The 26,009-nt window shown below is 43.2% G+C and overlaps 3 protein-coding genes and 1 non-coding gene across 8 annotated transcripts; 2 read left to right on the top strand and 2 right to left on the bottom strand.

Moving 5' to 3' along the window:
* The first annotated feature begins 2,418 nt into the window (after positions 1-2,418).
* Positions 2,419-6,066, top strand: hax1 (HCLS1 associated protein X-1). Of its 2 annotated transcripts, none has more exons than XM_034094494.2 (7): positions 2,419-2,705; positions 3,921-4,162; positions 4,582-4,790; positions 4,886-4,946; positions 5,038-5,171; positions 5,398-5,518; positions 5,627-6,066. In XM_034094494.2, exons 1-7 carry the CDS (start codon positions 2,434-2,436, stop codon positions 5,698-5,700), a joined length of 1,113 nt encoding a protein of 370 aa, XP_033950385.2. In that variant the 5' UTR covers positions 2,419-2,433; the 3' UTR covers positions 5,701-6,066. The 2 variants fall into 2 exon arrangements, with proteins under 2 accessions (XP_033950385.2, XP_033950386.1); XM_034094495.2 differs by lacking the exon at positions 2,419-2,705 and adding an exon at positions 3,037-3,224.
* A 2,069-nt stretch (positions 6,067-8,135) lies between these two features.
* Positions 8,136-12,990, top strand: aqp10b (aquaporin 10b). The gene is made up of 6 exons (XM_034094372.2): positions 8,136-8,517; positions 9,659-9,785; positions 10,160-10,297; positions 10,952-11,070; positions 12,393-12,610; positions 12,692-12,990. The coding sequence occupies exons 1-6, from the start codon at positions 8,212-8,214 to the stop codon at positions 12,870-12,872; spliced, it is 1,089 nt and encodes a 362-aa protein (XP_033950263.1). The 5' UTR covers positions 8,136-8,211; the 3' UTR covers positions 12,873-12,990.
* An 81-nt stretch (positions 12,991-13,071) lies between these two features.
* znf687b (zinc finger protein 687b) lies at positions 13,072-25,983 on the bottom strand. Of its 4 annotated transcripts, none has more exons than XM_034094368.2 (10): positions 25,917-25,983; positions 22,845-25,184; positions 21,004-21,284; positions 20,735-20,919; positions 19,943-20,119; positions 19,670-19,832; positions 17,453-17,806; positions 16,656-16,756; positions 16,367-16,454; positions 13,072-14,887 (listed from the first exon to the last, which is right to left on the bottom strand). In XM_034094368.2, exons 2-10 carry the CDS (start codon positions 25,168-25,170, stop codon positions 14,270-14,272), a joined length of 4,293 nt encoding a protein of 1,430 aa, XP_033950259.1. In that variant the 5' UTR covers positions 25,171-25,184; positions 25,917-25,983; the 3' UTR covers positions 13,072-14,269. The 4 variants fall into 4 exon arrangements, with proteins under 4 accessions (XP_033950259.1, XP_033950262.1, XP_033950260.1 ...); XM_034094371.2 differs by having other exon boundaries at positions 21,004-21,251; XM_034094369.2 differs by lacking the exon at positions 25,917-25,983 and adding an exon at positions 25,525-25,901.
* LOC117455705 (small nucleolar RNA SNORA13) lies at positions 19,442-19,577 on the bottom strand. Its single transcript, XR_004553148.1, has one exon. It is a non-coding gene; the product is annotated as a small nucleolar RNA SNORA13 (small nucleolar RNA).
* Positions 25,984-26,009: the final 26 nt, after the last annotated feature.

The following is a 26,009-nucleotide window of genomic DNA, read 5'->3' as shown; positions in this document are numbered from 1 at the left end:
GGAGGGGAACTCCCACATACGCACACACATTACCAAATAAGGAGTGAGTGACGCATAGCCAAAACCGGAAGCTGCGATAACTCTGGTGGCTACCATTAGCAGCTAACTTTTACCTCCAATTTTTACATAAAAATGGATTTATGGATTATAAATAATTTTTTCAAAGCTACAGATACATTATCAACCTATGGATTAACCGATTCAGCCGCGTTTTTTCTCGTTTTAATGCCATTGAACACTTTTGATCAGATTGACAGATACGGTGAGACGATCTCCCGTAAAAGCTCCGTAAAGGTAGTGTTGTGATGTCTGTGTTTGCTTCCCCTGTCGCGAGTTTGGATCGCTCAGTGATGATACTATACCTATATAATCTGTGGAACCTCAGCTTTAATCGGATATCTTGTATGTGCAGCTACGATAAGTAATACGGGTATCTTTATCTTGAGTTCTGTGCCAAAGTGCGTTAGCATTTTTCGCTCAGGGGTCATTTAGATGCTTCTTATGAGACTTGTGTTTTGTTTTGGTAAAAATGGTTTGTATCGTCAGTTAGCTGAGATTATTCCCGTTAATCTGGTATAACACATGAATAGGTTCTTAAATATTAAGATGCCCTGAGACGGTGTCGTGAAAAAGGAGACCCGCCGAGCAGGGACGTGCACAGACATTTGGAGGGGCTATTGCTCTAAACTAGAAAAAGGGCCTCCCCCCGAAAACGTAAGAACTTTTTATAAAAAAAATGAAAACCAGGGACATTTTTTGTTTTGCGGTCCATATCTCATTTACATATCTAATGTTGGTAACTATTAAAGACAACATGCGGACAATTCTGTTTTAATGTAGTTTGACCATTGTAACGGCTGTGCCTTAAATAAACTCACTAATTAATTAAACCAGTTCAAGACGCATTATTCTTATTCTTATCATTCTTTATGAGCGCAGTAACAGTAAGGTATCTAATTACTTATTTATGTAGTATTCCATAACTTAATAACAGAGATGGTTAAACTGAAGTGGAGACATGGCAGAAATCCTACAATGAAGCGGGACATTGAACTGTTCACCCGTGAGAGGGCGATCAAGAAAAGAAAGAGAGAGAGGGAGTTTACGGAGCAGATGGAAAGACACAGAAAGACAGAAGCACAATAACAAGTATATGTAGGTGTTTTTTTTTGTAAATAACCGACGGTGTCAAGAGGAAGTAAAGTCCCCTGGTTTGTCCCCTATACTCCAACTGCCATGAGAAAACTCAAAATCAATAAAAGCATATTCAAAAACTGGGACATTTCCGGGGACAGATTGAGCCGGGGATTTGCCACCAAAGCCAGGCAGGCACATGATCACCATAGCCATATGAGGCCGGACCGGACTCGGCTTTCCTTTGCTTTTCAGCTGTCACATTGTAAACAAAGTCACGTGTGACTGGGGGCAGATGACAGCGCTGACAAGGTGTGTTTTATCGCAGCGAGACTCTACAATACTAATTGTGGGCTTATCATGTTTATTCGGACACAACAGAAAAAAAAGACTTTCGCTCTCTCCAGAGGGGCAGGTCAGCCAACAAGTTCAAAAGGGCCGTTGCCCTGGCAACATTAGCCCGTACCTGTGCACGTCCCTGCCGCCGAGGGGGTCTTTGGGGCTTAACAGTAAACACACGAGGTTTCTCAATACTCACATTTCCCCTCCTCGAGACTTAGTCCCGCCCACAGGAGATGCGAGCGGAGGAGCCGAGGAGAGAGGAGGGGAAGCAGCAGGCGGTTAGAGAAATGAGAACTCCTCTCCTCTGAGTGGTCATTTTAAAGAGACGTCCATTAATGATGACAGGAGGCACAGCAGCCCTCTGTCTGATGGACAGATGTGTTCATGACGACTTATATATTTACTTTAATTCATTCACAGTGCGGTATAATGCGACAATAACAGGCTACAGATACGGGGACACACACACACACACACACATATATGTATAAATATATACAATTTCAGAATCAAACAGAGCACTCTCATAATAACGTAACATTATCAGAGACTGGATATATCCCCCCTCTCCCCTCTCTGGTCGCTACAATGAGGAAAAAAAATTACGGGCCAAAAGTTGTATTTACAAGTATTAAAAGTAAGCAGAGGACACCAAACCAACTGAGACCTGTCTGTCCGCTGCATCTACGCACACACTGTACCACACACACGCACAGCTCCTAAAACAGGCTACAGCCGTTGTGTATTTTATTATGTGAAGCACTAAATGGTTTTAGAAAAATATCGACTCTTTGTTTGTAGATATCTACTAAACTAAAGCAAATAAAGAGAGTTGGCCTGTTATACTGAGTGATATATATTTTACACACTGCTCTGCTTTCTGCACGAACCTCACAGCTATTCTCACTGTAAACATCGCGTAGCGATGAAAGCAGTTAATAAAATAATATCCAGGGGATGCATGCAGAGCTGTCATTGGCTGAGATAAGTCCGGCCGTGCGTCACGACTCTTTGAAACATCTCTGTTCCTGGAAATGCATCCACGAAGGAGCCGTGGAGGACCCATCAGAGGACCCATCAGTGTATCCTCGGTGTAGGAGTCGAGGAGGGGGGTTTGATGAAATGAGAAAGGACCCTGGTCGCTTGGTGATGGAACGCGGTTGCTCGGGAACAGCAGACTTTAAACATGCAAACACTTCAGCGGGCTTCAACCAACCGGCAGTGTTTGGGTAAAGTTTATTATTAACATCAAAATAAATTGTAATAGAGTAGTAATACTTTTATTAGAGGTTTAAAATGTGTTAAGGTGTTGATGGTCAAATATTTTGTATGTAAGACTTGGCCTAATGTAACGTAGCGTAAACATTAAGTTAACTTTACATTAACAACATTGATGAACCATTTTAATTATTTAATTCCTCCCAACCTCTATTTCAAACTTTAGAAACTCAAACAAGAGTTTCGCATTTAGCATCCTTGTTGACATCAGAGAGGCTCCCGAGACAAGTGTGCTTAGTTTTTGAGTGCACGTTACTTCTATAATTTACGGTAACGTAGCATTCCGACTGATTACGTAATTCTGAAGTATTTACGATACTGTTGACAACTGAGGGTGTCGTGTCGTGTCTGCGGTTGGAATTGTGTTTAGTTATGATTTATTTGTAAAACAAAAGCTGGAGTTAAATGAGTGTTTTTGACTTATTTCGCGGGTTCTTCGGAGTACCTGGAGGCCATTATCGTGGCCGAAGGTAAGTGTATTGAGTCATATTCAGGACGCAGCTGTACTCTAAGCTAAGCTAACAGGAGTTCGCTAACTTGGTGCAGCTTGGTACCAGCGTCGCACGCTATTCCTTAGTTAAACAGCTTTAGTGTTTCCCAGCCAGGCTGACCACAGGGGTCCCTCGGCTAGCATGGTGGCTGTTTTATTTAGAGTGACCTCCGGATTAATACGATATAGTACTTCAAAGTCTATTAACGCAATCAGTTATTTGTTTGTTTCTTTATTATATAAAGGAGTGTATATAATTGGCAAGTGAATCTGTAGGATAATAGCTGAAGACCTTCTAGGCCTTGAAAAGTGAATGTGTATGTGTCATTGCAATTATTTAAAAAGTTGGTTTAGACATATTAAAGCATTATAGTACAAATCAGTTGTACAATACAATGCATCAGTCACGTGGTGTCATGTCGACTCACACATTTAGAAGACTCATTTATATTACATAAAGGTATAGACAAACTGTCATTGATAAACTAAGAGCATTCAATCGTGTGACATGGCTTGTGTTCACTAGAACATAAACTCAAATAATATTAAACGTGATCATATTAGGGCTTTACACTCAGCTGACATTACACTAAATGGTTGTTAGCATTACAAAAGCTAAATGGTGTCCATGCCAAGAATACTCATGACATCTATTTGACTTGCTGTAATGCATCAGGGACCCCTTCTTCGATGCTATGACTCATGACGACGACGATGATGAAGAAGATGGATACAATGATGGCTTTCGAGGGGACCAGCAGGACCCCTTCGACAGTACCTTGAGGTTTGGCTTCAGCGTGGGCCCTGACGGGATGAGGATCCAGGAGCCCCCCATGTTCGGCCAGGTCCTCAGGGAGATGGAGGAGATATTCTCCCAGCTGGGCAGCTGGGACGGGCAGCCGGGCTCTGGACACTTTGGTATGAAGACTGCCATGTGATCCAGTACTTTACCACTCATCTCAGTATAGAGAAGAAAAGGAACTACTTAGGTTTGCTTGTGCTATTACAAATTATACATTAAAAGTTTAAAACATTTCATAATACATCAAGACAGGATGTTAAAACACATTCACTTAAAGACGCAATGCACAATTCAAGCTAAGTAACCGGATTTCAGTCGAGGTTAAAAATAATGCTATGTGCTTAGATGAGTTCAAGAAGTGACTTACTAATATAGAATATTATGGCAACAAGGGCAAACGTTTTTTACATGTTTTTTTATTTGTATTTATTTTTGTTTTAATGTTTAACAATGGTCAAAATTTGTATTTTTAGTGAGAATGAGGCTAAAGCAATTCTCCATTGTACATTTAGTCTGTGTTTCCCTTATGTTCCAGGTGTTCCCAGGATCCTGCCGCCATCGCCACCTCAGGACAGAGCTGATGCGGGGGAGTTTGGTGGGAACCCCCTGAGAGACTTCATGCTCAGATCTCCCAACAAAGAGCCACAGGGACCCCAAACTGAGCCCAGACATGATGGCCATCCTTCTTATGATTCACCAGAATTCCCAAGCTCGCAATTTCATGGCTGGACCCCTTTTTCAAAGGTGATTTAAGATACATACTTCCATTTTGCCATCAATACTTTTTTCTGTGGCAACATGCAGTGTTACTGTTATGTATTAACTTCTCTTCTTTATAGTTTAATGATATTAGGAAAGGAGGCCCACAAAGAACTCCAGAGGAGCACAAAGAAGACAGAGGTGGTTTTTTTTTGTTTAATCCTATGGAAAACCAAATGAAGTTTATGATTTGTGTTCAGACTGATTATCTGTTCCCATCCTTCCCTTCCAGATCTGGACTCTGCAGTGTCCTCTCGGGGCTTGGATCAGATTCTGACGCCACCTGCTGGTCAGGCACCCAACCAACCCAGAGCCCACTCATTCTTCCAGTCAGTCACCGTCACCAAGGTGGTGAAACCTGATGGGGTGAGAGAAACAGTTTCTCCTGATGTATGCATGTACTGATACGAAAACATCTTAAATTCTCACAATTATCCCTCTTGTCTTTAAAATATGCTCAAACCCTGAAAAGGGAGATATTTATTACAAACTTCCCTATGACTATTTTATATATTTAGCTTCATCCTCTTTTTATTTCACCACTTTGTTATGAATTCCAATGAATGTCTCTTACTGTGTTGACGTCTGTCAGACTGTAGAGGAGAGGCAAACAGTCAGAGACAGCCAAGGCAAAGAAGAGACGACGGTGACCCGCTCCGTAGGGCCCGGGGTCCTGGAGGGCCCCGAGCATCAGAGAGGACCGGCCATATCAGGTCAGTCAATACATAGTGACTATTCATGAAGTGTTCAGGCTTTTTTATATTATCTTGACTAATTTAGCTGCTTGATTTAGGTCTAATGCATTCTTGTCTGTATTTCAGGTGGGCAAAACCCCTTTGGAGACATGCGGGACGATGACTCATTATTCTCAAGTTTCTTCGGAGCGTTTAAATAAAACGTAAAGTGGAGTATTACATGGAGTACATTCTCTAGCTTTGATTCCCTGAAAATGTTGCAATTTATGAGTGTTTCACTCTAGAGTTGTGAGTTTGCATATGTTAAGAATATATCTGTATTTATGAACAAAAACACTTAAGTAACCTTCGATTGCCAAAAGGACTGAGCTGGATTAGGGCCTCTGGCCTGTTGTCAGGGTTACCAATGTAGACTCCAAACCTGCCAATCCCTAAGACTAGTGATTTAACAAATCAGGTAGTTAACATTTCACAATTACATATTTTATTTTTGAATTTTTCCTGTAGGATAAGCTTGTATGGATGTGAGTGTGTGATATGTCAAATAAAGAGTTTTAATGTATTAACATTGTTGTTATTTGCCTGTTTTTGTGGGGGTTTTACACAGTTCAGGCTAGCCACTTTTAAATAAGAATCATTTTTCACACAAGAAAAATGTCATGACCGAAAGAACGAGATCGCGAATACAAGCGGCCGAGATGGGTTTTCTCCGCAGGGTGGCTGGTGTCTCCCTTAGGGATAAGGTGAGAAGTTCGGTCATCAGGGAGGGACTCGGAGTTGAGCCGCTCCTCCTTCGCGTCGAAAGGAGCCAGTTGAGGTAGTTCAGGCACCTAGTTAGGATGCCACCTGGGCGCCTCCCTAGGGAGGTGTTCCAGGCACGTCCAGCTGGGAAGAGACCAAGGGGTAGACCTAGGACCAGGTGGAGGGATTATATCTCTTCGCTGGCCTGGGAGCGCCTTGGGATCCCCCAGTCAGAGCTGGTTGATGTCGCCAGGGAAAAGGAAGTTTGGGGCTCTCTGCTGGAACTGCTACCCCCGCGACCCGACCACGGATAAGCGGGAGAAGATGGATGGATGGACACAAGAAAAATGACTGACAGTCTTAATAGTAAAGGTTGATTTATTTAATACTTCCATTTAACATATTTAGATATTGTTAATAGTGTCAGACTGATGAGCAGTCCAGCTGGAGTTTTAAATTGATGTGTGCTTAATTCAAGTAAATAACATTTTTTTAAATCCTTGTGGCTTACTAGGGACTTTTTTGGCTTTTACATTTTTGGACCATTTTGTGAATGCATAATGGCATTCATTTGAACAAGGGTAGGAGGTGTTTTGTTGACTTTTTTACTGATTTTGGAAGTTGAACCTAAAATATCCTCATTATACATTTTACAGCCTATGATGTGGTCCACCCTACCAGGTTAGTGTGTGCTGTAAACCAGTCAGCTACAGTGTTTTTAGGTCAACTGAAATGAGAATGTATGGAAGTTATGCATTTTAAATGGTTTGGTTAAAATGGTTTTAAATGAAACCTTTCTAAACCTGCTTTTTCAGTGATGTACAGGAGGGCATTTCGACATGCAGCACGTTCTGTTCCTGTCATGGCTTTGCTGTTTCTGCCAAGCGTATAACAGCCTTCATCATTTCAGCTCTTTCTTCACAGCTTATGGATGACTGCTTCGGCCCCTTAGTGAATGTGTCAGCGTGACCTCCATCAGGTTTGTAGTTTCCATGTGCTTTGGAACCAGAATTCTTTTTAATTTAGGTCCAGATAAAATTAAAATAATTACATGCTCTTTCATGAGTGAAATATCAAAAGGTTTAATTTTTCTTTTCATCTTCTAGAAAATGTGCCTTTGTGAGGGGGGTGGAGATGATAGGACCTTCGGAGTTTTCCTTTTGAGAATGGTCAGCAAACTTAACTTCAGAGAGAACTGATTTTTTAAAGCATTTTTGTAAATGTAGAAGAATGATATAGTGTGGAGTTCATTCTGGTCATGTCCTTTAGACACTAACCTATTTGTGTGACATAAAATCAGATACAATTAAATAAAGTAATTATTTGTTTACCTTCCTCTTCATTCACATTTTAGTTGAAAGGTTATCTTCATATGAAACATTTAAATGGACTTTAAAACATAGTTTACAGATGCTATTAGACCATTAAAAAAGAGGTATCTTGAGATGCGATTATATTCTACTAAACTCTGCTTCTCTTGTGTTACACTGATTATAGTTCAGTGAACTATAATCAGTGTGATAATCGAACATGTTATCTCACTTATGTGTTGATGGTGTATATGAGCTGTCAATTATCTCTCATGTAGAGTAATTATCCTTAGCAAAAAATATAATGATGAGCACATATTGCCAAAGAGATTTCCATCTCTTATCAGCTTTATTATTCTGTGGTAAACAATAAAGTAGCAATATGGCACCGAAACAAGTTGATTCCTCATAAAACAGAAGAACTTTACTGAATATTTGGATACACTTTCCTTGTTTTAGATGAAGGATGTCGAGCTTGAGGAGGCTCAGATCCTGATTTTTTGGTCAGAGAAGAAGAAATGTAACAACCAATCAAACAAGAGGGACAATCAGAAGTGATTCCAATCAGCTGTGAAACCCTCCAAGAAAGTCAGGCCTGTTAGCAGGAGTCCAGCTCTGTGCAGCTCTGTGTTCTTTAAGCATATCTTCAGTAGTTTAGGTATGAAGATGCCCTCCAAAATGAACTACTCTCCTCTCCTGCGTGTACACTCACCGCCACCTCAGCCATGTCATAAAGTGTGTGACGTAGAATACAGCTCCGGTATGAAAGGGCAGACTGTGCTCAGCCAGGCAGACAGAGCAGTGCTGTGTGGGGCCCCTCCACCTGCAGCCAGCGGCCCCGCTCTGAAAGATCAGCTGTGGCCCGAGGAAAGCTCCGGGATGGAGAGGCTGCTGAGGAAATGTCACATCAGAAACCAGCTGGTCAGGGAGTGCATGGCCGAATGCCTCGGGGTCTACGTCCTCATTGTGAGTATTCAACTTATAGATCTACATTTAAAGCATAAGATTGACAGCAATCAAAGTCAATTTCAATACTTGGTGTCCTTGAATATTTAAAATTCTTCTGTAAAAACATGTTTCTGTTCAAATTTATATTTTTACAGTAGCTGCAGCCTTATGCTTTAAATATAATTTGCTATAAAATACAAATTACAATGCATTTCTTCTCTAGCAGTTCTTCGAAAGTGTCACCTGATCAGTAAACTATGTAATAAATCTACAGGGTATGCTCGGTCAATTATCTCTGTCATAGAGTAATTATCCTTAATATTATAATGACGAGCACATGTTGCCAGAGAGATGTACATCTCTTATCAGCTTTAATGTTCTGTGGTAAGTTATAAAGTAGCAATATGGCACCAGTTGATTCCTCATAAAACTGAACTTTACTGAATCAAAGTCGATTTCAATACTCGGTGTCCTTGAATATTTAAAATTCCTCCGTAAAAACATGTTTCTGTTCAAATATCTATTTTTACAGCAGCTGCAGCCGTATGTATTTAATAGAATGTTCTGTAAAATACAATGCATCCCTTCTCTAGCTGTTCTTCAAAACTGTCACCTGATCAGTAAACTCAACATCAAGTATTTAATCAATCTGAAGCAATAAAGCAATAACATGCTCACTCCCTTTGAAGCAAGTTGTGAATCCGCACAATAGATAACCAAGGACTTTGGCCTGAAAGACAGACAGACATACAGTGTGAAAGACAGAGAGAGAGCCAGTGGGTGGGGAGGACGAGGTGAGAGGGGAGGATTAGAGCGAGGGTGGTGCATCAGTGATTTGGTATGAAGCAGAGATGTTTGTTGGTCTCTGCAGCTGTCTCTCCTGTCGGGGCAATTAACGTTTACAACCCAAATCATAAAGTAGGCTCCTCAGCAAAGTTCATAAAAAAGGAAAATATACCAACAATTTGTGTGTCCTCTTGTCTGAGCCAGATCATGCTGGACTGTTCTGTGTGCAAATAAGCAAGTACATTTGAAGTTTAATCACATCTAAAAAGCTGCAGTTGTTTAAATACATTGTAAAGTCATGCAGATTGTATTTAGTTGAATGTTTTTCACTGCTCTTTATGTTTTGCTAATATAGCTCTTCATTTCATTGCAGCTATTTGGATGTGGCTCTGTTGCCCAGGTGACCACAACTGAAGATAAGAAGGGGCAGTACCTGTCAATCAATCTGGGTTTTGCTCTGGGAGTAACATTTGGGGTCTTTGTGTCTCGTGGAGTCTCAGGTAAGGAAGGGGCTATATCAACCTTCAGTTCATTAAAAATGCTATTCCTCCAGGTTGGAGCCGAAGACTACCAGTTTGAAAAGGAGGAATAAAAAAAAACCTCAACTGTCAGAGTTGAATTGCTCTGTGGGTAAAGGTGCCAGGTTTATAATGGAACAAGATGCTGTCTCTGGTTCTGCTGTTTTTTTTAACATGTCAATCATGACCGTGTTACTAGTGTAAAGGAACTTCTAATGTGCTCCAACAATGTACACATAATGAATGAAATGGAAACGCTGGGAGTAATCCAGACATTCTATTTTTGTCGATTTCAGGAGACCTACATCTGTTTTTTAAATTCTGAATGTCTCATTCTTCATTATTCTCCTCCATAGGCGCCCACCTGAACCCTGCTGTCTCTCTGAGCCTGTGTGTTCTGGGCAGACATCCCTGGCTGAAGCTGCCCTTCTACGTCTTCTTCCAGGTGCTCGGAGCCTTTCTGGCTGCTGCCACCGTCGGCCTGCAGTACTACGGTGAGTTCAACCATGATCACTGCAGTCACAATCACACCATATGCTGAAGAGCACTTTAGAGGAACCAGAAATGTTCTAAATATACAAGAGGACAGTCCATATTAAAGGAAAACCTTTGTCTTATTGTCAACGTGCATTAGTCCGTCTCTTTTTCTTTTATTAACTTACCAACCATTTCTGTGGCCCAAAGCCCATTCGGAAAAACAGGTCACAAAGATTCCTTCTGCAAAAAAAAAAAGGAACAACACTTTCAAAAACAGCTGGGTTAGCTAGTTTCAATCAAGTAATACTAAATGTAGAATAACTTTTACATTTGTTAGGGACTATTGGATTAGGACTTTTAAGAGACTGTCATTCATTTCAGTGGATTACTATAAACAATATGACTTTGTATCTGGTATATACTAAAACAGATTTAAGTGTACTTTGATTGTTCTGCTCTGAAACACCATTTAAGACGCATTGAAATCTACTTCATTACAATTTGGAAATAATATTGATCCCTAAAAATAGTAGTCATTGACAATTAATTGTACATCAGTACATATTTAGTTGAAACACTGAAAGATAATTATTCAATAAATAGGATTTAATTTTGTAAGTTGCACAACTTCTATGTAATCATGCTCACATCAGTCTGGTGTTTGTCTACAGATGCCATCCAGACATACAGCGGAGGAGTGCTGACAGTGACAGGTCCCACTGCCACTGCAGGGATATTCTCCACCTACCCAGCTGACTACCTCAGTGTGTGGGGGGGAGTGGTGGACCAGGTTTGAATCTGTCATTCTGCACCTGCTCTAAATATATATATATATATATATATATATATATATATCCATTTGTGTATATATTAGTGCTGTCAAAATTATCGCGTTAACGGCGGTAATTAATTTTTTGAATTAATTGCATTAAAATATTTAACGCATTTAACGCATGTGCAGAATGGCCCGCCCCATACGTGCCACCAGTGGCAGCGCCAGGGTATGGCTGGGGTAGGCTACACCCATACCAAGAAAGGGCTTAGCCCCACCATGAAAAATGATGTTAAAGTAAGCAAAATAAAGTCTGCCAACTCGCGCGGAGTAAATTGCACAGACAGCAGTTAGTAAGATTGATTTCAGTAGCCACGGTTTTGAAAACTTTTGTCACGTAGTGATCGTCTTCTCAATAGAACATATTTGATAACGGCGTGGTGTTGTTGCAGGAAGTCCCGACGCAGAATACTCTTGCTGTAGTACAGGGCAGAGCCATATAATAGTAATAATATGGCTCTGGTACAGGGGTGCACATAACTGGTACGCAGGTTATGTGCGTCATCTGAAATGCGTACCGTCACTTGTGTCACAAAGCGCATTTGCGTACCGACGTACTTGTGAAGCTTTTCCAGAAGGCGGTTAGATCACCGGACGACAGAGTCGGTCTCCGTGTGCACAGACAGGGCTGCTGTTAACGTCGGTCTGTACAACGGAACTGTGCCAAAACTACGCCAACCGGCTGCGGAGGGAGACTCCCCCCTTCACTGGAGAACTGCGCTAAAACAGCTGATCACAACGTTCACACCCTGTGGTCACGAAGTACTCCACTAGCCCCCCCCCCCTCCCTCTGTCGACTTTCCTGAAGTACTCCCCTAGCCCCCCCCCCCTCGTCGACTTTCCTGAAGTACTCCCCCGCTGATAGAAATCAACACGTAATGAATTAAGACCCCACGGTTTGATGATTGATAGGTGTGTGGGTTGTCTTTCATTTTGACATGCAGAAAAATGTTATAATAAACATAGTTAAATATGTTAAATGGATATATCCGCCTGCTTTCATTTATCTTTCCATTCCCACAACAATATACATAAATAAATGGACATAGTTCGAATGGTGATTAATCATGATTAATTAATTTGTAAACTGTGATTAATCTGATTAAAACTTGTAATCGTTTGACAGCCCTAATATATATACACACACACACACACACACACACACACACACACACACACACACACACACACACACACACACACACACACACACACACACACACACACACACACACACACACAGCCTTTCTTCATGTGTGTAACACTCCCATGTCCTCCAGGTGATCGGCACGGCTGCTCTGCTGCTGTGTATCCTGGCTCTGGGCGACCGGAGGAATAGCCCCCTCCCTGACGGGGCTCAGCCTGTGCTGGTGGGGGCAGCCGTGTTAGTGATTGGCATCGCCATGGGCTCCAACAGCGGCTACGCCCTCAACCCGGCCAGGGATTTCGGGCCTCGACTTTTCACATACATCGCCGGTTGGGGGGTGGATGTTTTTAAGTGAGTAGTTGGACCCAGGCCATTGATTTAATCTGTGAAATTTGCCCTCGTTTGACCCACGTGAATGCTCTATCTCCACAGGGCCGGAAGCGGGTGGTGGTGGGTGCCCATAGTGGCTCCCTGTGTCGGGGCGCTGCTGGGAACACTGATCTACGAGCTGATGATTGAAGTCCACCACCCCCCCACTGCGGCTGACCTCCAGACCTCGTGTCTGGAGGTCACTGAGGGCAAGATGGGGCTGGAGTGTGTAAAGCCTGCTTAGCCATGATAAAGAGGAGAACAACTGTCATGTGTACAGTAAATGATATTTATATTGTGCTTACTAAAGAAGCTGTCTTTGTAAATGTCTGACTGTTTATTTAAATATCTATTCTGGTGCAGCAGATCAGTGAAAACAGTCCCATTTTTAAACAGAAAGAAGCTGTAAACACTGTGTGACTCTGCAGATGAAGTCAATCGTCTCTTTTACACATTTATTTTCGAAACAGCACAAAGTGTATGGCAAGCAGACCACAACCATGGAAAAGAAAAAGACATAAGATGTTCCACTATTGAGCTATATAAATATGATATGACATATAAAAGATACAAACAAAAGAAGGCCTCCGTCACATGACCATGAAGGCTGCTTTTAAAAACATATAAAATAAATAGTGAGTACAGCAAGCACTGATTCTGTCGATAAAAAAGAACTGTCCCAAGAGATAAACGTTTGTATTCATACACATTAAGACAACACAACCCCCGCGCCCTCCCTCCGCTTTGTAATTACAATGTATAGCTACCTCTGGGGGGGAATTCTTTTAAACTTTTTTTTAAAGAAAGGGAACAGTACAAATACTATACGTATTCACATTATCAAAGCAAGTTACTAAAACCAGAATGCTTTCTTTTAGTGTAATATGTATTTACATTATTTTGCTAAACGTACACATATTCTACTGGCAGGACGCCTGACCGCTCTTCTTCTAGCTTAACGATTAACGCACATTATTCACACTACACAGCTTACAGACCTCCAGTAACCCCATCTCTAATGACTTCCTTCGTAAATCTCAACATGTCTGACTCACAGAAATATCAATAGCAGTAATGTGTTTCGTATAAATAAATATTATAGCAACATAAAAATCTGTGTTAAATTCTTCAAACACACCCCTTTTCATGCGTCTCGAGATCAGTTTTAAACAATAAAAATGATCTCATGCTGGAAATAATGAACATGGACAAACGTATAAAATCACAAACAATGTCAGGTACAAAAATATCGGCACTACAGCTGTCAGGATGGGGTGGGGGGGGGGCGTATGTATATTAGTGTTACATGGAAAAACAGGCAAGTGGCTACAGTCAGTGCAGAGTGAAATGGAAGGACACAACGTATTGGACACAACGTATTGAACACAGTATGGCTGATATATAAAGGCTTTCCTCTGGGTCGTTTGAGAGCCTCTCCACTTAGGAGTCTATCACTGGTGTGTGTTCAGTCACATGATCAAACATGCAGTTACAATCGCACAGAAGAGGTGCCGAGTAAAACTGTTCATGTGGCTAAAAAAAAACTGCACAGGAAGCAGCTGATTCTTCTCAGGATTAACATTCATATTCTACATCCTGTCGACTCCTCGTAGATGATCTCAGAGCCCCCCTATCCCCCCTCTACTGGGGCTTGTCTGTCTTGTGTGCGGTGAGGAAGGCCATGCCGTGGGTCCTGAAGTGGGTGTTGAGGTCCGAGGCCTTGTCGAACCGCCGGCCGCACACCTTGCAGCTCATGTTCCCGTCTCCGTCCTCGCCCTGCGCCTGAGGGGAGCAGTCGGGCGAGCCGTCAGGGGAGCCGTGAGCGCGGGGGGGGCCGCGGTCTGCGTCGCCCTGGTTGTCCCGCACGCGGTGAGCGATGAAGCGGTGCCTGCTGAGGGAGCCCGCCGAGGCGAAGCAGACGCCGCACTGCAGGCACTGGAAGGAGGCGGTGTCGGCGCGGTGCTGGGGGATGTGGCGCTGGAACTCCGGCCCGTCCTCGCTGGAGAAGCCGCAGGGGACGCAGCGGAAAACGTTGTCTTCCTCCTCCAGCTCGTTGGGGGCCAGCGATGTCGATGCAGCGGACTGCCGGGTCCTCTTGGCAGGAGCTGGGGGACCTGAAGGAGCCTCCTCACCCTCCTCTGTGTTCTCTTCCTCGTCTCCCCCCCGGGCTCCAGGTGGCCCCCCCTCCCCGTCCTGCTCCGAGGAGCTGCCTGGCCCCTCCCCCCCTGTCGCTGCTCGTTTCCTGGTCATGGGTCTTTCCTGAGGACACAAAAAGGAAGAGAGACTAAACATTGTTCTGAATTTATTTTTTGATGAACACCATTGCTGTCTCCAAATTCCACAGTACATAATTAATAAAGACAATTTATATAACAGACACCTAACCAGTGTTGTAACGCCGTTATTTTTGGCAGTAACTAGTACTCTAACGCATTACTTTTCAAATTCAGTAACTCAGTTACCGTTACTACATGGTGCGTTACTCCGTTAGTTTTTTTATATAGTCAACAGCCAGGTGAACAGAGATGAGAACTGTACTTAAGTACAGTACTTGAGTAAATGTACTTAAATACTTCCTGTGTCACATGCGGAGACGGGCTGTGGGCGTGTTTGTGTTGTTTACTAACAAGACTATCATGGCGGCATGGATTTTAACCAAGGGACTGCTAGCCAGGGAAAAGTCGATAAAGCCATTGCACGGTATGTTGTAGAACACATGCAGGCTATTGCTACAGTGGAGTCACCCGCTTTCAGGGAGCTAGTTAGCATGATAGCATGTCCGGGCGGCACACGGCATATGAAACGGAAAACTTTTTCCAACTACCTGGAGAAAGAATATACAAAAATGTAAAGCCAGCTAATATCGATGCTATCCAGATTGCATATAATGCATGTCAAGTTGATCAACAGATTGTATTATTCTCCAATGCAATAACAGTACTGAAATGAAGGCTATAAGGGCATTAATATAATGGGAGCCCTTTTTTAAGTAACTAAAACGTTACTTTTCACAGTAACGCATTACTTTTTGGTGTAAGTAATCAGTAAAGTAACTGAGTTACTTTTGAAATGAAGTAACTAGTAATGGTAACTAGTTACTGGTTTTCAGTAACTAGCACAACACTGCACCTAACACACAATTAAATTATTATTGACTATTTAAGGCAAGGCAAGTTTATTTAGCACCTTTCAACTCAAGGCAATTCAAAGTGCTTGCCATCATTTAAGAGAAAAAACAAACTAAACTACAAACTAGAACCTTTTCGTTATATCCACGCTACATTCACATTGTATACTGTGCTACTGTATAAACATATTAAAAGATACTATTTGCAGTTATAATAATAAAGATGATACTATTTTGCTTAGTGTTTTTTTCTAGTGTTTTGTTTTGTCTTAAAAACCCACCTCTTCTCCTTAGCATTCAGAAACAAGTAGATTGTTGCTTTTATTTGCTTTCAGTAGTCTATTGCTTTTATTATATGGCTGTTATTTATTTTTTAATTATTACGTTTATTCTGGTTTGGTTTGTGTTTGTATCTTGCATTTTAAATGTATTTATATTATGTTGTGTGAGCTTATCTCTCTGTACAGCACTTTGGTCTGAAGGTTTTAAAGTGCTATATAAATAAAGTTGGATTGGATTGGATTGCTATAGCAGGAAATAATGCAATATGCATGGTGTGGAGTTGGGAAACAGCTTTATCCTCTTTATGTCCAGAAACCGTCTAAACTCACCTGTCCGTCTGTGGATCTGTGATGGAGCCGGATATGCTTGTCCAGTAGGAACCGACTACCAAAGGTGCGTTTCCCTTCTGTGCAATATCTGAAAAATAATTATGAAGTGTTAAAAAAGCATATAAAAACAATTTGGACTATAAAATGACCGATATTTGGGATTTTTTAAAATTCTGATTACAATATAGCAGTAGTTCAGATGCATAAACAGTAGATCAGTCAGTGATTTTCTTTTGGTGAAACATTGAAATGATAAAACATGTATTTAATAAAAGCTGAGGCCACTCACTGGCAATGGAAGACTCTCTTGTTGCCCTCATGAATGACTCGCTCGTGACGTCTCAGGCTGGAAGACGTGCTGAACGTGCCCCCACAAATACGACAAGGGAACTTTGGAGTTGGCGTCACACACACAGGCAGATAAAAACAAATTGAGTCTCAGTCAAAGATACTGCAGTGCAGACAGGAAATTAACAGCCTCAAGCCTTCAAGTACCGGTGCTTCTTTTTCAGCTTTACCCTGATCAGGGTCATTCCTCCTTTCACACAGTACAATTAGCTAGTTCAACTGTTGGTGCATTAATCATTGGATTCAATACAGTGGTGCAGAGATGATGTGTTTATGAAAAGCCAACCCTGAAAATAAGAATGTCATGGGGTTCCTCTAAAAAAAAAAGAAGCAATGGGATCTTTTCATTGGACCTTGGAATATTGCATGAAATAGGACCATGGCAAACACACATTTTTGATACACACACATTTTGTTCAGTAGAATAATATGTGCATATTAACACCACTTTTATGCTTTTTTCAAGTGTAAATGCAATTGACAGAAGTACAAAATTATCGTTTGGCTATAAACAAACTACATAACGGATGGATGGCTGGGGGTCAACCACCGTTAAGCCAAAGGAAGCTAATGTTTGGCGTAATGATTTATCAACCACCAATTTTAGGAAACAAAGACATTTGCCACTGGGGTATTTGGCGTATTTAATGTTGAAGAATAAAACAAGAAAATCTCTTAATCTTGGATTAACCAGATATTAATCCGATTAAAATAGAAAATAATGGGAACTTGCTGTACCTTGCCATGCTCCGTCTTCACGTGACTCAGATAGTCGTCGTTGTCAGTGAAGGTGGTCTGACACTGAGGGCAGGTCCACTCAGTTGGGGCGGGGGGCTGACTGCTGCCCCCCGGGGCGGTCGGGTTACCGCCTGGAGCCTCGAAGTCATCGTCAGCATCGTCATCTTCATCATCTTCCTCCTCCTCTTCCTCCTCCTGGTCCCGACCCCAGTCCTCTCCGTCTGAGTTGTCCGGTTTTCCAGACGATTTGGATTTGAGGCCAGAGGAGGCGGACGTGTTGGCGGGGGCCGAGGGGGGGGCCGAGGCGTCGGACTGAGACTCCGTCTGCTTGGCTGATGGGCCTCTGTGAGCCGTCTGAGGGGGACACAGGGGAGTGTGAGAAAACACAGAGTGTACAGAGTATACAAAAGGAATTATATGTAGCTTTAAACAAAACGTACTCCAACTGGCACAAAAAAAACTTATTTCTGGTACTATGGCGCATTTCCACTACAGCGCGGAGCTCGCTTTAAGCGTGCCATGCCCGTTTTTGGTTGCGTTTCCACTTGGCATAGTTCAGGTGTCAGTACCATATGTGTTCGCCCTACCATATGTGTTCGGGTCCCTCGCTTACCAGTGACGTCACGCATTGTGATTTGCTGTACGGTAATCACACGCTGATTGGTGTAACTAGGGGGCGCTGACTAGGGTATACTGGGGGATAACGAGTCACAACCGTAAGCGACCTGTTATCATTCAGGAAACGACAGCGAAGCATCTGGGGTGTTTTCTGGCATTTATTCTGAGAATGAACACAACATTCTCTTTACATCCGCGTTGCATGTCACATCTCCACATAACTGCTCACGTCACTGTCACTAGAATTGTATTTATACATACTAGGGCTGTACCCGAATATCCGAATATTTGTTCGTTGGAGTACTATTCGGGTTTCGATTTCGTTATTCAGATATTTGTTTTGCTTGTTTCCCCCCCGTTTTTTTTCCAAATTGAATTTATTGAAAACTCCAATATCAACGTAAGAGCTTGTGCCTCTTCGGGGGGTGCTAACACTTAACCATAAACGTTATCGTTTACTTTCTCCATCTTTATATGTAGATATTACTTTTCTCCGTTAATCTCTGTCACGTTGTTTCCAAAGCAACAACAACATCCTGTCAACTGCGCTACCTCTCCTTCAAAATAAAAGCATGTCCATAAATAGGAAGCCAAGCCAAATTACATACGACAGATACAACTGCAACGAAAGTAACAAACACAATGCGATATCCTTTTCAATTTCAAAGAACACACATTGGGTTACATTAACAAATAACTATAAAACAACAATACTGTAGAATAACAAAATGAATGCCGTGAATACACCGAAATACGCATGCTGATTACTACGCACGTGCCCCCGTTCGGACAAAGTAAAGTGTATGTTTAAATGTTAGCACCCCCCGAAGAGGCTCAAGCTCTTACGTTGAGTCTGGAGTTTCAATACATTCGGAATTTGGCCGTGTAAAATTTCCTCTTGGGTTGCCGTCAAGCCAATGCGTGACGTCATTGGTAAGCGTAACGGACCCCGAACACATCTGGTAGGCCGAACACATATGGTACCTACACCGGCTAGCGGGTACTATTTCACAGTTTTTCTGGCCCCATCAAATTGAGGTTCTTTCCGGGCCAACAACCAGGCTGAGTCGGGCTGAGAATGCTAAACTAGAGAGAGAATCGCTGGCAAGGGGGCTACAACTACAACAAAATGAACATATTTGCCCGTGATTTAATTGTAATACACGTTTCAAAATGATGCCGAAGTAACAACATACTGATACCGGTTAGTAAAAACCATGAATTAATGCGTGTTGTCTGAATGGAGATCGGCTAAGCTAACGCAGTATATGCTCCGACCGTCCACACTCAGAACAACGGCCTACAGACATAAACAAACTCCTAACAAGACCTAGCCATACCGAGCGAGGCCCTGTAGTGGAAATGCGCCATAACCGTTCTTGGTATAGAACTTAAGACAAGGCCACTGAGGAGGAACCTTGCTAAGGCCGATACAAGAAATTGCTGAATGCCTTATTTGACACCACATTCACTGTAGAAAGCAACAAATGGGCAACACATAAAGGCAAAAGGCTAATACATGAATTCCAGTGATATTAGGCAGTATCTAATTAACTAACATCTATGATCTGTGGATTGCTTTCTCAATAATAAACACACCTTAATATGCTCCATCATGGATCCTTTCTGGGCGTAGAGCTTGGTGCAGTCAGGGCACTTGAACACATGCACTTTTTGCTTGGCTAAGTGAGTGTCAAAGTGCATGTACAGCAGGGGTTTCTGGGTAAAAACCGTATCACACATCACACACTTGTAGATCATTCTGCAAAAGAAGAATGAAAAGAAACCTTCAAAATGTGTGGCAACCAACTTATTTCCTACACATGGGTTGAAGATGATCACGTGTTGTTTTGGTAGAGGGTCTACACGTACTTGGCCTGTCCCCCAGTGAGCGTTGGGTGCTGGGTGCTGATGTGGCTCTGGGCGCTGGGTGCAGACTTGAAGGCCATGGGGCAGCTGGGGCACTTGTGAAAGACCTCGCAGTGAGCGGTCTGGATGTGGGACTTGATGGAGTTCAACCCTCCGAACACAACCTGGCAGCTTGAGCACCTGGAGAAGATTATGACACAGAGAATTATGTGTTAGGGTACTAATACAAGATATTTTAAAGGATGTCTTTGATGTGTATATTCCTAGATGTCCACTATAAACATTTCAAATCAGTAGACATTACTTGTTGTGTCTATTTGCATCTAATTAGGAAAATGGCCAATGCATTGACAACATGCAGATGCAAATGTGACTTCTTAAACACAAGCCATTTTTATTTCAACTTTGAATCACTCAAACATTTTGAACTTTGGCTGTTGTATGACTACTTGTTACTGAACATTTTATTTTTGGTAGATCTACAAGAACAGTTCTGAAAAGTGAAGATATATGATTTTCTACTTTCTTAAATAATAACAAATAATAATACTCTGCTTAAAAACAACTGTTGGTGAAGATAATCAAAGAACAAATTCAGTTTTCAATGCACTCAAGTATTAAGCATCAAGTGTCCCTTTGGTGCTCTGGGTCATCTATAAAAAAGAATAGCCTATTTGAAATAAATAGTCAGTGATTTACTCTTGTCAAGGCATAGGCACGATTTGAAGCTATATTACAAGATCATTTAGAGAAGTATTTAAGGTCTTGTTTTTTTTTTTTAAAGTGTTTCCCCACCTGTATCCGATGCGCCTGGCGAAGTGCAGGCAGGCCTCCTCCAGATGAGTCTGGAAGCTGGCCTGCCGGGCGGTCCCCCCACACTCAGGACAGACATGAGGTGCTCGGTGTTTATGGATCCTCTGGTGGGCCGACACTGCACACGAGTTAGGCAGCATCATCGGGGGCGAGCACTGCGTACATGTCTGAAACAGAAGATAAGAAAATCAAACGGTGATCACCAGTGTTTCTTAACATCAGGTACCAGCGTCATAGAGACAAAGACTCACTGAGTTGGGAGCAGCTCTGATCTGCTGGAAGTGAGTGACCAGCTCCGCCTTGCCAGAGAACTGTGTTTGGCACTCAGGACATTTGAAGCTGTTATACTGCAGCCCCTCGGCCTTCTTGCAGGGCAGGGGCATCAGGGCCTGGGGGCCTTGAGGTGCGCGGCGGACCGTTCGAGGCTGAGCTGCTGCCGGAGAGGAAGCATCCTTCAGGGGGCTGGAGTTGGCAGAGGCGGTGGCAGAAGAAGAGGAGACTGGAGGAGAGGAGGACGAAGAGGAGAGCAGGCCTGGTCAACCAAAGGTGGAGGTCAGGAGAGACAGGTGGGACGTGGTCAATGGAGATGAAACACAAATGAGTGATGTGCTTTTTCATTATTATCAGAACACCTACTTTTTATGGTTCTTCACTATACTCTACACTAGGGCTGTGCAATTAATCGTATTTTAATCTCGATTACGATTTTGGCTTGCAACGATTACAAAAACAACGTCAATCGAAATGCTCCTCCCTGAAAGCCCTCTCGGCCAGGTTGTGTTGTGACTTGCAGTTTGTTTAATAAATCCATATAGACACGTTACAAGGGAAGTGTGTGTGTTTATTCTCAGGTCTCTAGCGTACAGTCAACTTGTACTAACCTCGTCAAGCTGGAGCCTTTTTAGCTACTTCCTGTTTCTGGATAAGGGGTTACCAAAATAAGAGTAGAATATAATTAAACATTACAGGTTGTGAGTGAGATTAGTTATCATATTTATATGCTAAGTAGGTTGTGGAAGTGTGCTCCACAATATTTGTTGATCTTGTTTATTGGTATTTATTATTTTCATAATATTTATTTAAATGAAGATATAAATGTATAATTTAATTTGTATTGAATTTTTGGGTTTTTAGTTAAGGTCAGGGTAATCAACTGTTAAAAACATACTGTTCAATTTTGTTTTTGTTTAAAGTTCAATATATGGATGTTTGCAAAGTCACTGAATAATCGTATTTAATAATTGTGATATCAATATTGACCAAAATAATCGTGATTATGATTTTTGCCATAATCGAGCAGCACACTAGTTGAAATATAAATTACATTACATTGCATTTAGCTGACGCTTTTATCCAAAGCGACTTACAATAAGTACATTCGACCAGGAAGACACAACCTTGAAGAAAACAGAATCATATAAGTACATCAGGTTTCATAGAGCCAAGTATTTCAAGTGCTACTCAACTGGCTGTAGATAAGCCAGTCCTTTATTAGTATATAAGTGCTCTGTTAGCAGTTCTTTGTTAGTAATTCTATCGCTCGAGGTGGAGTCGAAAGAGATGAGTTTTCAGTCTGTCACATTTCATAAATGTAGAGCTAAAACGATTCAAAACTAAATGAATCCGTTGATTAATAACCAAAATGATTACTATTATAAGCTGATTACAGCTCTTCAGGTTCCTAATTTTTGAATGTTTGCCTGCTTCTTTATAGTCTTATTTAATAGTACATTGATTTTTAATCATTAGCTATGTTTAAACAGCAGTTTATGTCAAGATAAGTATTATTTTTAGGAGATCTGGAAGAATAGTGACTTTAAAACTGACAAGCGACACATTGTAGTTACAAGAGACAACAGACAAGTTTAGCTCACGTGTTAGTTTCATCTGATTGGTCTTTAAAGAGATCACGACAAAACTATTTAGAACAAATATCTGCAAACAACAATCGGTGTTGGCCGATAAAAATTCATCTCAGCACCCTAAGAATGGATTTGCTGTTTTCTGACATAGTACTGCCCCAATGAAAATGAATGAAATTGTAACAAATTAACCAACAGTAAAGATTATTGATCGTCGCATCCATACTCACCACCGATGGGTGTTATATCCTGCTGTCCAATCATCTGCTCGACAGTGACCGGCCTCATCACCAGGTGTGAGCACTGCATGACCAGCCCACGCTCCTTGTGCTCCCTGGCATGCAGCAGCAGGCTGCACTTGTTGAAGAAGGCCAGCCTCTTCGCACAATGGTTGCAGGTCACCTCGATGCGGAGAGATCTCCTGTCATAGTGCCGAGCCAGGCTGCGCTCCAGGGCGAAAGCGTCTCCGCACTCCAGGCAGCGGTACCCTGTGGCTGGGAGCGGGAGACCCCACTCAGGTGGTGGAGGGGCTGAGAGGTCTGGCTTGTAGCTCGGCAAAAGGTTCTTACTGTTCAGGATTTTGTTGAAAGCCTCCACCAGGCTCGACTGACTGCGGGAGATGACGGCTCCTGTGCTGTTGACAATGGAGGCTGGTTTGTTTGGCTGGAGGGTTCCACCAATGATAGTGCCACTGCCTCCGTTAGCCGTCTTATTAGTGGATGTACGTACACTGATCCCACCTGCAGCCACTGAGAACTTTGGAGAGGAGGCCACAGCTGGGGTCGCAGGCAGGGCAGCAGATTTAGTGATGCTCACAGCGGTGGCAGAAACCTTGGCCTTGTCAGATGCAGCCATTTTGTTTTGGACCTTGGTGGCAGCAGCTAGCATGACGCTGCTGGCTGCGAGTGTAGACACAGGTAGAGCATTGAGAGCAGTTACTTTCTGGGAATTAGTTGTCATGTGACCTGGGGAGTCAAGTTTTTGCGCCTTGTTTCCTACCACCTTACGTTCCCCAGTTTTTGGGTCCAGGCTTTTTCCCGCAGCACCACCTTTAGCTGCTACTCTTGTGACAGTTCGGGTGATTCCACCTGTGGAAGTCTTAATTGTTTTTATTCTGACTTTAAGGGGTCGGGCTGGAGCTCCAGCAGCAGCAGCAGGTGCAGCAGCTGCCTTTCCTCCATCAGTGGACAGAGGTTTAGACTTGCCATCATCTACATCCATCTTCTCCTCACTTGTTCTTCCATTTTCTCCCTTGTCCCCTTTGCCATCAGCAGCCTTCTCTATTTTATTACCCACTTCCATCTCTTCCTCCTCCTCTTTGGGCTCCCGGAGTTCAGGAGGAGGCAGAGTGGAGGCCACCGCAGGGCTGGAGCACCTTTTGTTTGCTACTTGAGCAGTAGATTTTGGCATCTCCGGTTCAGGACTCTCTGGCGAGTCTCTCTCTTCTATTACGTGTTCGGGATGCCTGTCCTCCAGCTGAGGACTCTCTGTGGAGCCAGACTGGGGTGTTGATGATGTCAGAGACGCCCCTGAAGGAGTGTCTCCAGGTTTAGGCTGAGATGCAGCAGAGGATGTGGGCTGTGTTGAGGCAGAGTCAGACTTGTAGCGCCGGCTCAGCTGAGTGCAAGTCGGGGAATCGGGGCTCTCTTGGATCACCAGTGGACTCCCCAGATCAGGGTCAGAATCATCATCATCCTCCTCCATCTGCTGGTGCAGAAATCCAGCAGGGCCCACTTTGGGTGCTCCGTTAAAAGGCTGAGATGAGTGCAAAGGGTGTGATGATAGGGCAGAGGGTGGAGTGGGAAGCAGGGGCTTGGAGGGGGGAAAGAAAGGCGAGGATAGTCCGACGGCCCCCCCTGCAGCCAGAGGAGACGATCCTGCTGACAGAGAGGAGGATGAAGGTAATGATGCTTTGACACCATCTGCCCTCTCTTGGCCTGTATCCTGCTGCTGCTGGTGTTGCTGCTGGAGGAGCTGCATCTTACGAGCCCGGCCAACTGGATCTCCAGACCCCTGTGCCACAAGCGGTTTAAGTCTGTTGAAAATGTTACCGCCCTGCTTATGTGACTTGCCTGCACCAGCTCCTTCTGAAGATACTTTAGGGGTGTTAATGGACCAGGGCGCTCCGTTAGACTGGGTTTGGCTGAGGGGAAGGGGCGTGGAAACACCAGACGTCCCAAAACCGTTGTGGTTGAGGGCCTCAGATTCAGCCAACCCAGGGGCACACGCACTGGGACCCACATGCACCCCTGCGATCACATCAATAGGGTCCTGGTCTGTGTCTCCCTCTCCTCCATCTGCGTTCTCAAGGCGTACTTTATTTTTCACAATAACACTAACAATTGGGGTGTCCGTCTGGGGGTCTGCAGGGCTCGGCGGTCTCAAGGATGACCCAACGCCCACCCCGCTATCTGACTTTCCCAGAGGTGCACCTGCAGCTCCATGGGGTCCCTCTGCCTCATCTGGGGCAGACTGGATGGCCTCTTTGGCATCTATGTCAGGAATGTCAAATGCTGCCAACAGGTCATCAAAATCTGGGGTCTTCATGTCCCCCATACCGGGATTACCTCCTGTTGAAACACAAATGTATAAACATAATAGCAGCAGGCACCACAATAGCATGAATCAGCCTGTGTTGTTGTCCATCAATCTCTGCTCTGCCTTGCTAGCATAATACCTGCTACATGCAATATGGTAAAAATAGTTAATAGTCTTAATATGTGAACGTTTTCGAGATTAATTCAAAGCATTATATTTATTGCATGTACCTTTCGTTATACACAAACTAACAAGCTATAGCAGTGTAGCTTGTGTTCAGCAAAGCTAGCCTAGCTATCAAGATCCTGCACTAGCATTTGTGTTAGCCAGCTAGCCCGCTGCTAGCGGCTGCGTTTCTGCAGCCAAACCCACCTCTTGATAACAGGTTCAGCACTCATTTGCTATGAATGGGAAACACTGCTTTAAAAATGCTTTCAGTGCATGCTTGGCTTTGCAGTAGTGAGCAGTTGATAAACAGTTCAACCAGGATAGCGTTTGGTAGCAGAAACCTCGGAAATGTTGATCAAAGATGGTCCTTCCCGGCGGAGGCTTGCTAGCTGGCCGCTGAGCTCCAGCCAAGGCAGACAGAGAGGGAAAGGGGTCATTTAGCTAGCTAGCGCTCGCCATTAAAAACCCACTGGAGTCTGCTGAGGCATGGTGAGACAGCGATAACAACCCGGTGATGGTAGGGTCGACGATGCCACAAAAGAGGATGATTGGGATGGGGATTTTTGTTTAATATTTTCTGTATTTTGATTGTTTACCTGGATATGCGAATCCCGACTATCCTAGCTCGTTTTCAGATGAGAATGCACTGCTTCCCGTCACATGACCCGAGCCATCCTATCAGGCTGAGA

This window comes from Pseudochaenichthys georgianus, chromosome 11 (assembly GCF_902827115.2).
Source record: "Pseudochaenichthys georgianus chromosome 11, fPseGeo1.2, whole genome shotgun sequence".
In the NCBI taxonomy this organism is placed as follows: Eukaryota; Metazoa; Chordata; class Actinopteri; order Perciformes; family Channichthyidae; genus Pseudochaenichthys; species Pseudochaenichthys georgianus.
The sequence above is the reverse complement of the archived record's forward strand: the minus strand, read 5'-3'. Positions and strand labels throughout refer to the sequence as shown.

Bases quoted from the DNA above. Each gene is read 5' to 3' on its own strand.
- hax1 (XM_034094494.2), top strand. From the start codon at position 2,434: ATGCATGCAGAGCTGTCATTGGCTGAGATAAGTCCGGCCGTGCGTCAC. The intron at 4,947-5,037 runs GTGGTTTTTTTT...CTTCCCTTCCAG, and splicing joins GGAGCACAAAGAAGACAGAG to ATCTGGACTCTGCAGTGTCC. The intron at 5,519-5,626 runs GTCAGTCAATAC...TCTGTATTTCAG, and splicing joins GAGAGGACCGGCCATATCAG to GTGGGCAAAACCCCTTTGGA.
- aqp10b (XM_034094372.2), top strand. From the start codon at position 8,212: ATGAAGATGCCCTCCAAAATGAACTACTCTCCTCTCCTGCGTGTACAC. The intron at 9,786-10,159 runs GTAAGGAAGGGG...TCTCCTCCATAG, and splicing joins TGTGTCTCGTGGAGTCTCAG to GCGCCCACCTGAACCCTGCT. The intron at 10,298-10,951 runs GTGAGTTCAACC...GTTTGTCTACAG, and splicing joins CGTCGGCCTGCAGTACTACG to ATGCCATCCAGACATACAGC.
- znf687b (XM_034094368.2), bottom strand. From the start codon at position 25,170: ATGGGGGACATGAAGACCCCAGATTTTGATGACCTGTTGGCAGCATTT. The intron at 16,455-16,655 runs GTGAGTGGCCTC...ATTATTTTTCAG, and splicing joins AAGAGAGTCTTCCATTGCCA to ATATTGCACAGAAGGGAAAC. The intron at 14,888-16,366 runs GTGAGTTTAGAC...TTGTGTCCTCAG, and splicing joins ACAGATCCACAGACGGACAG to GAAAGACCCATGACCAGGAA.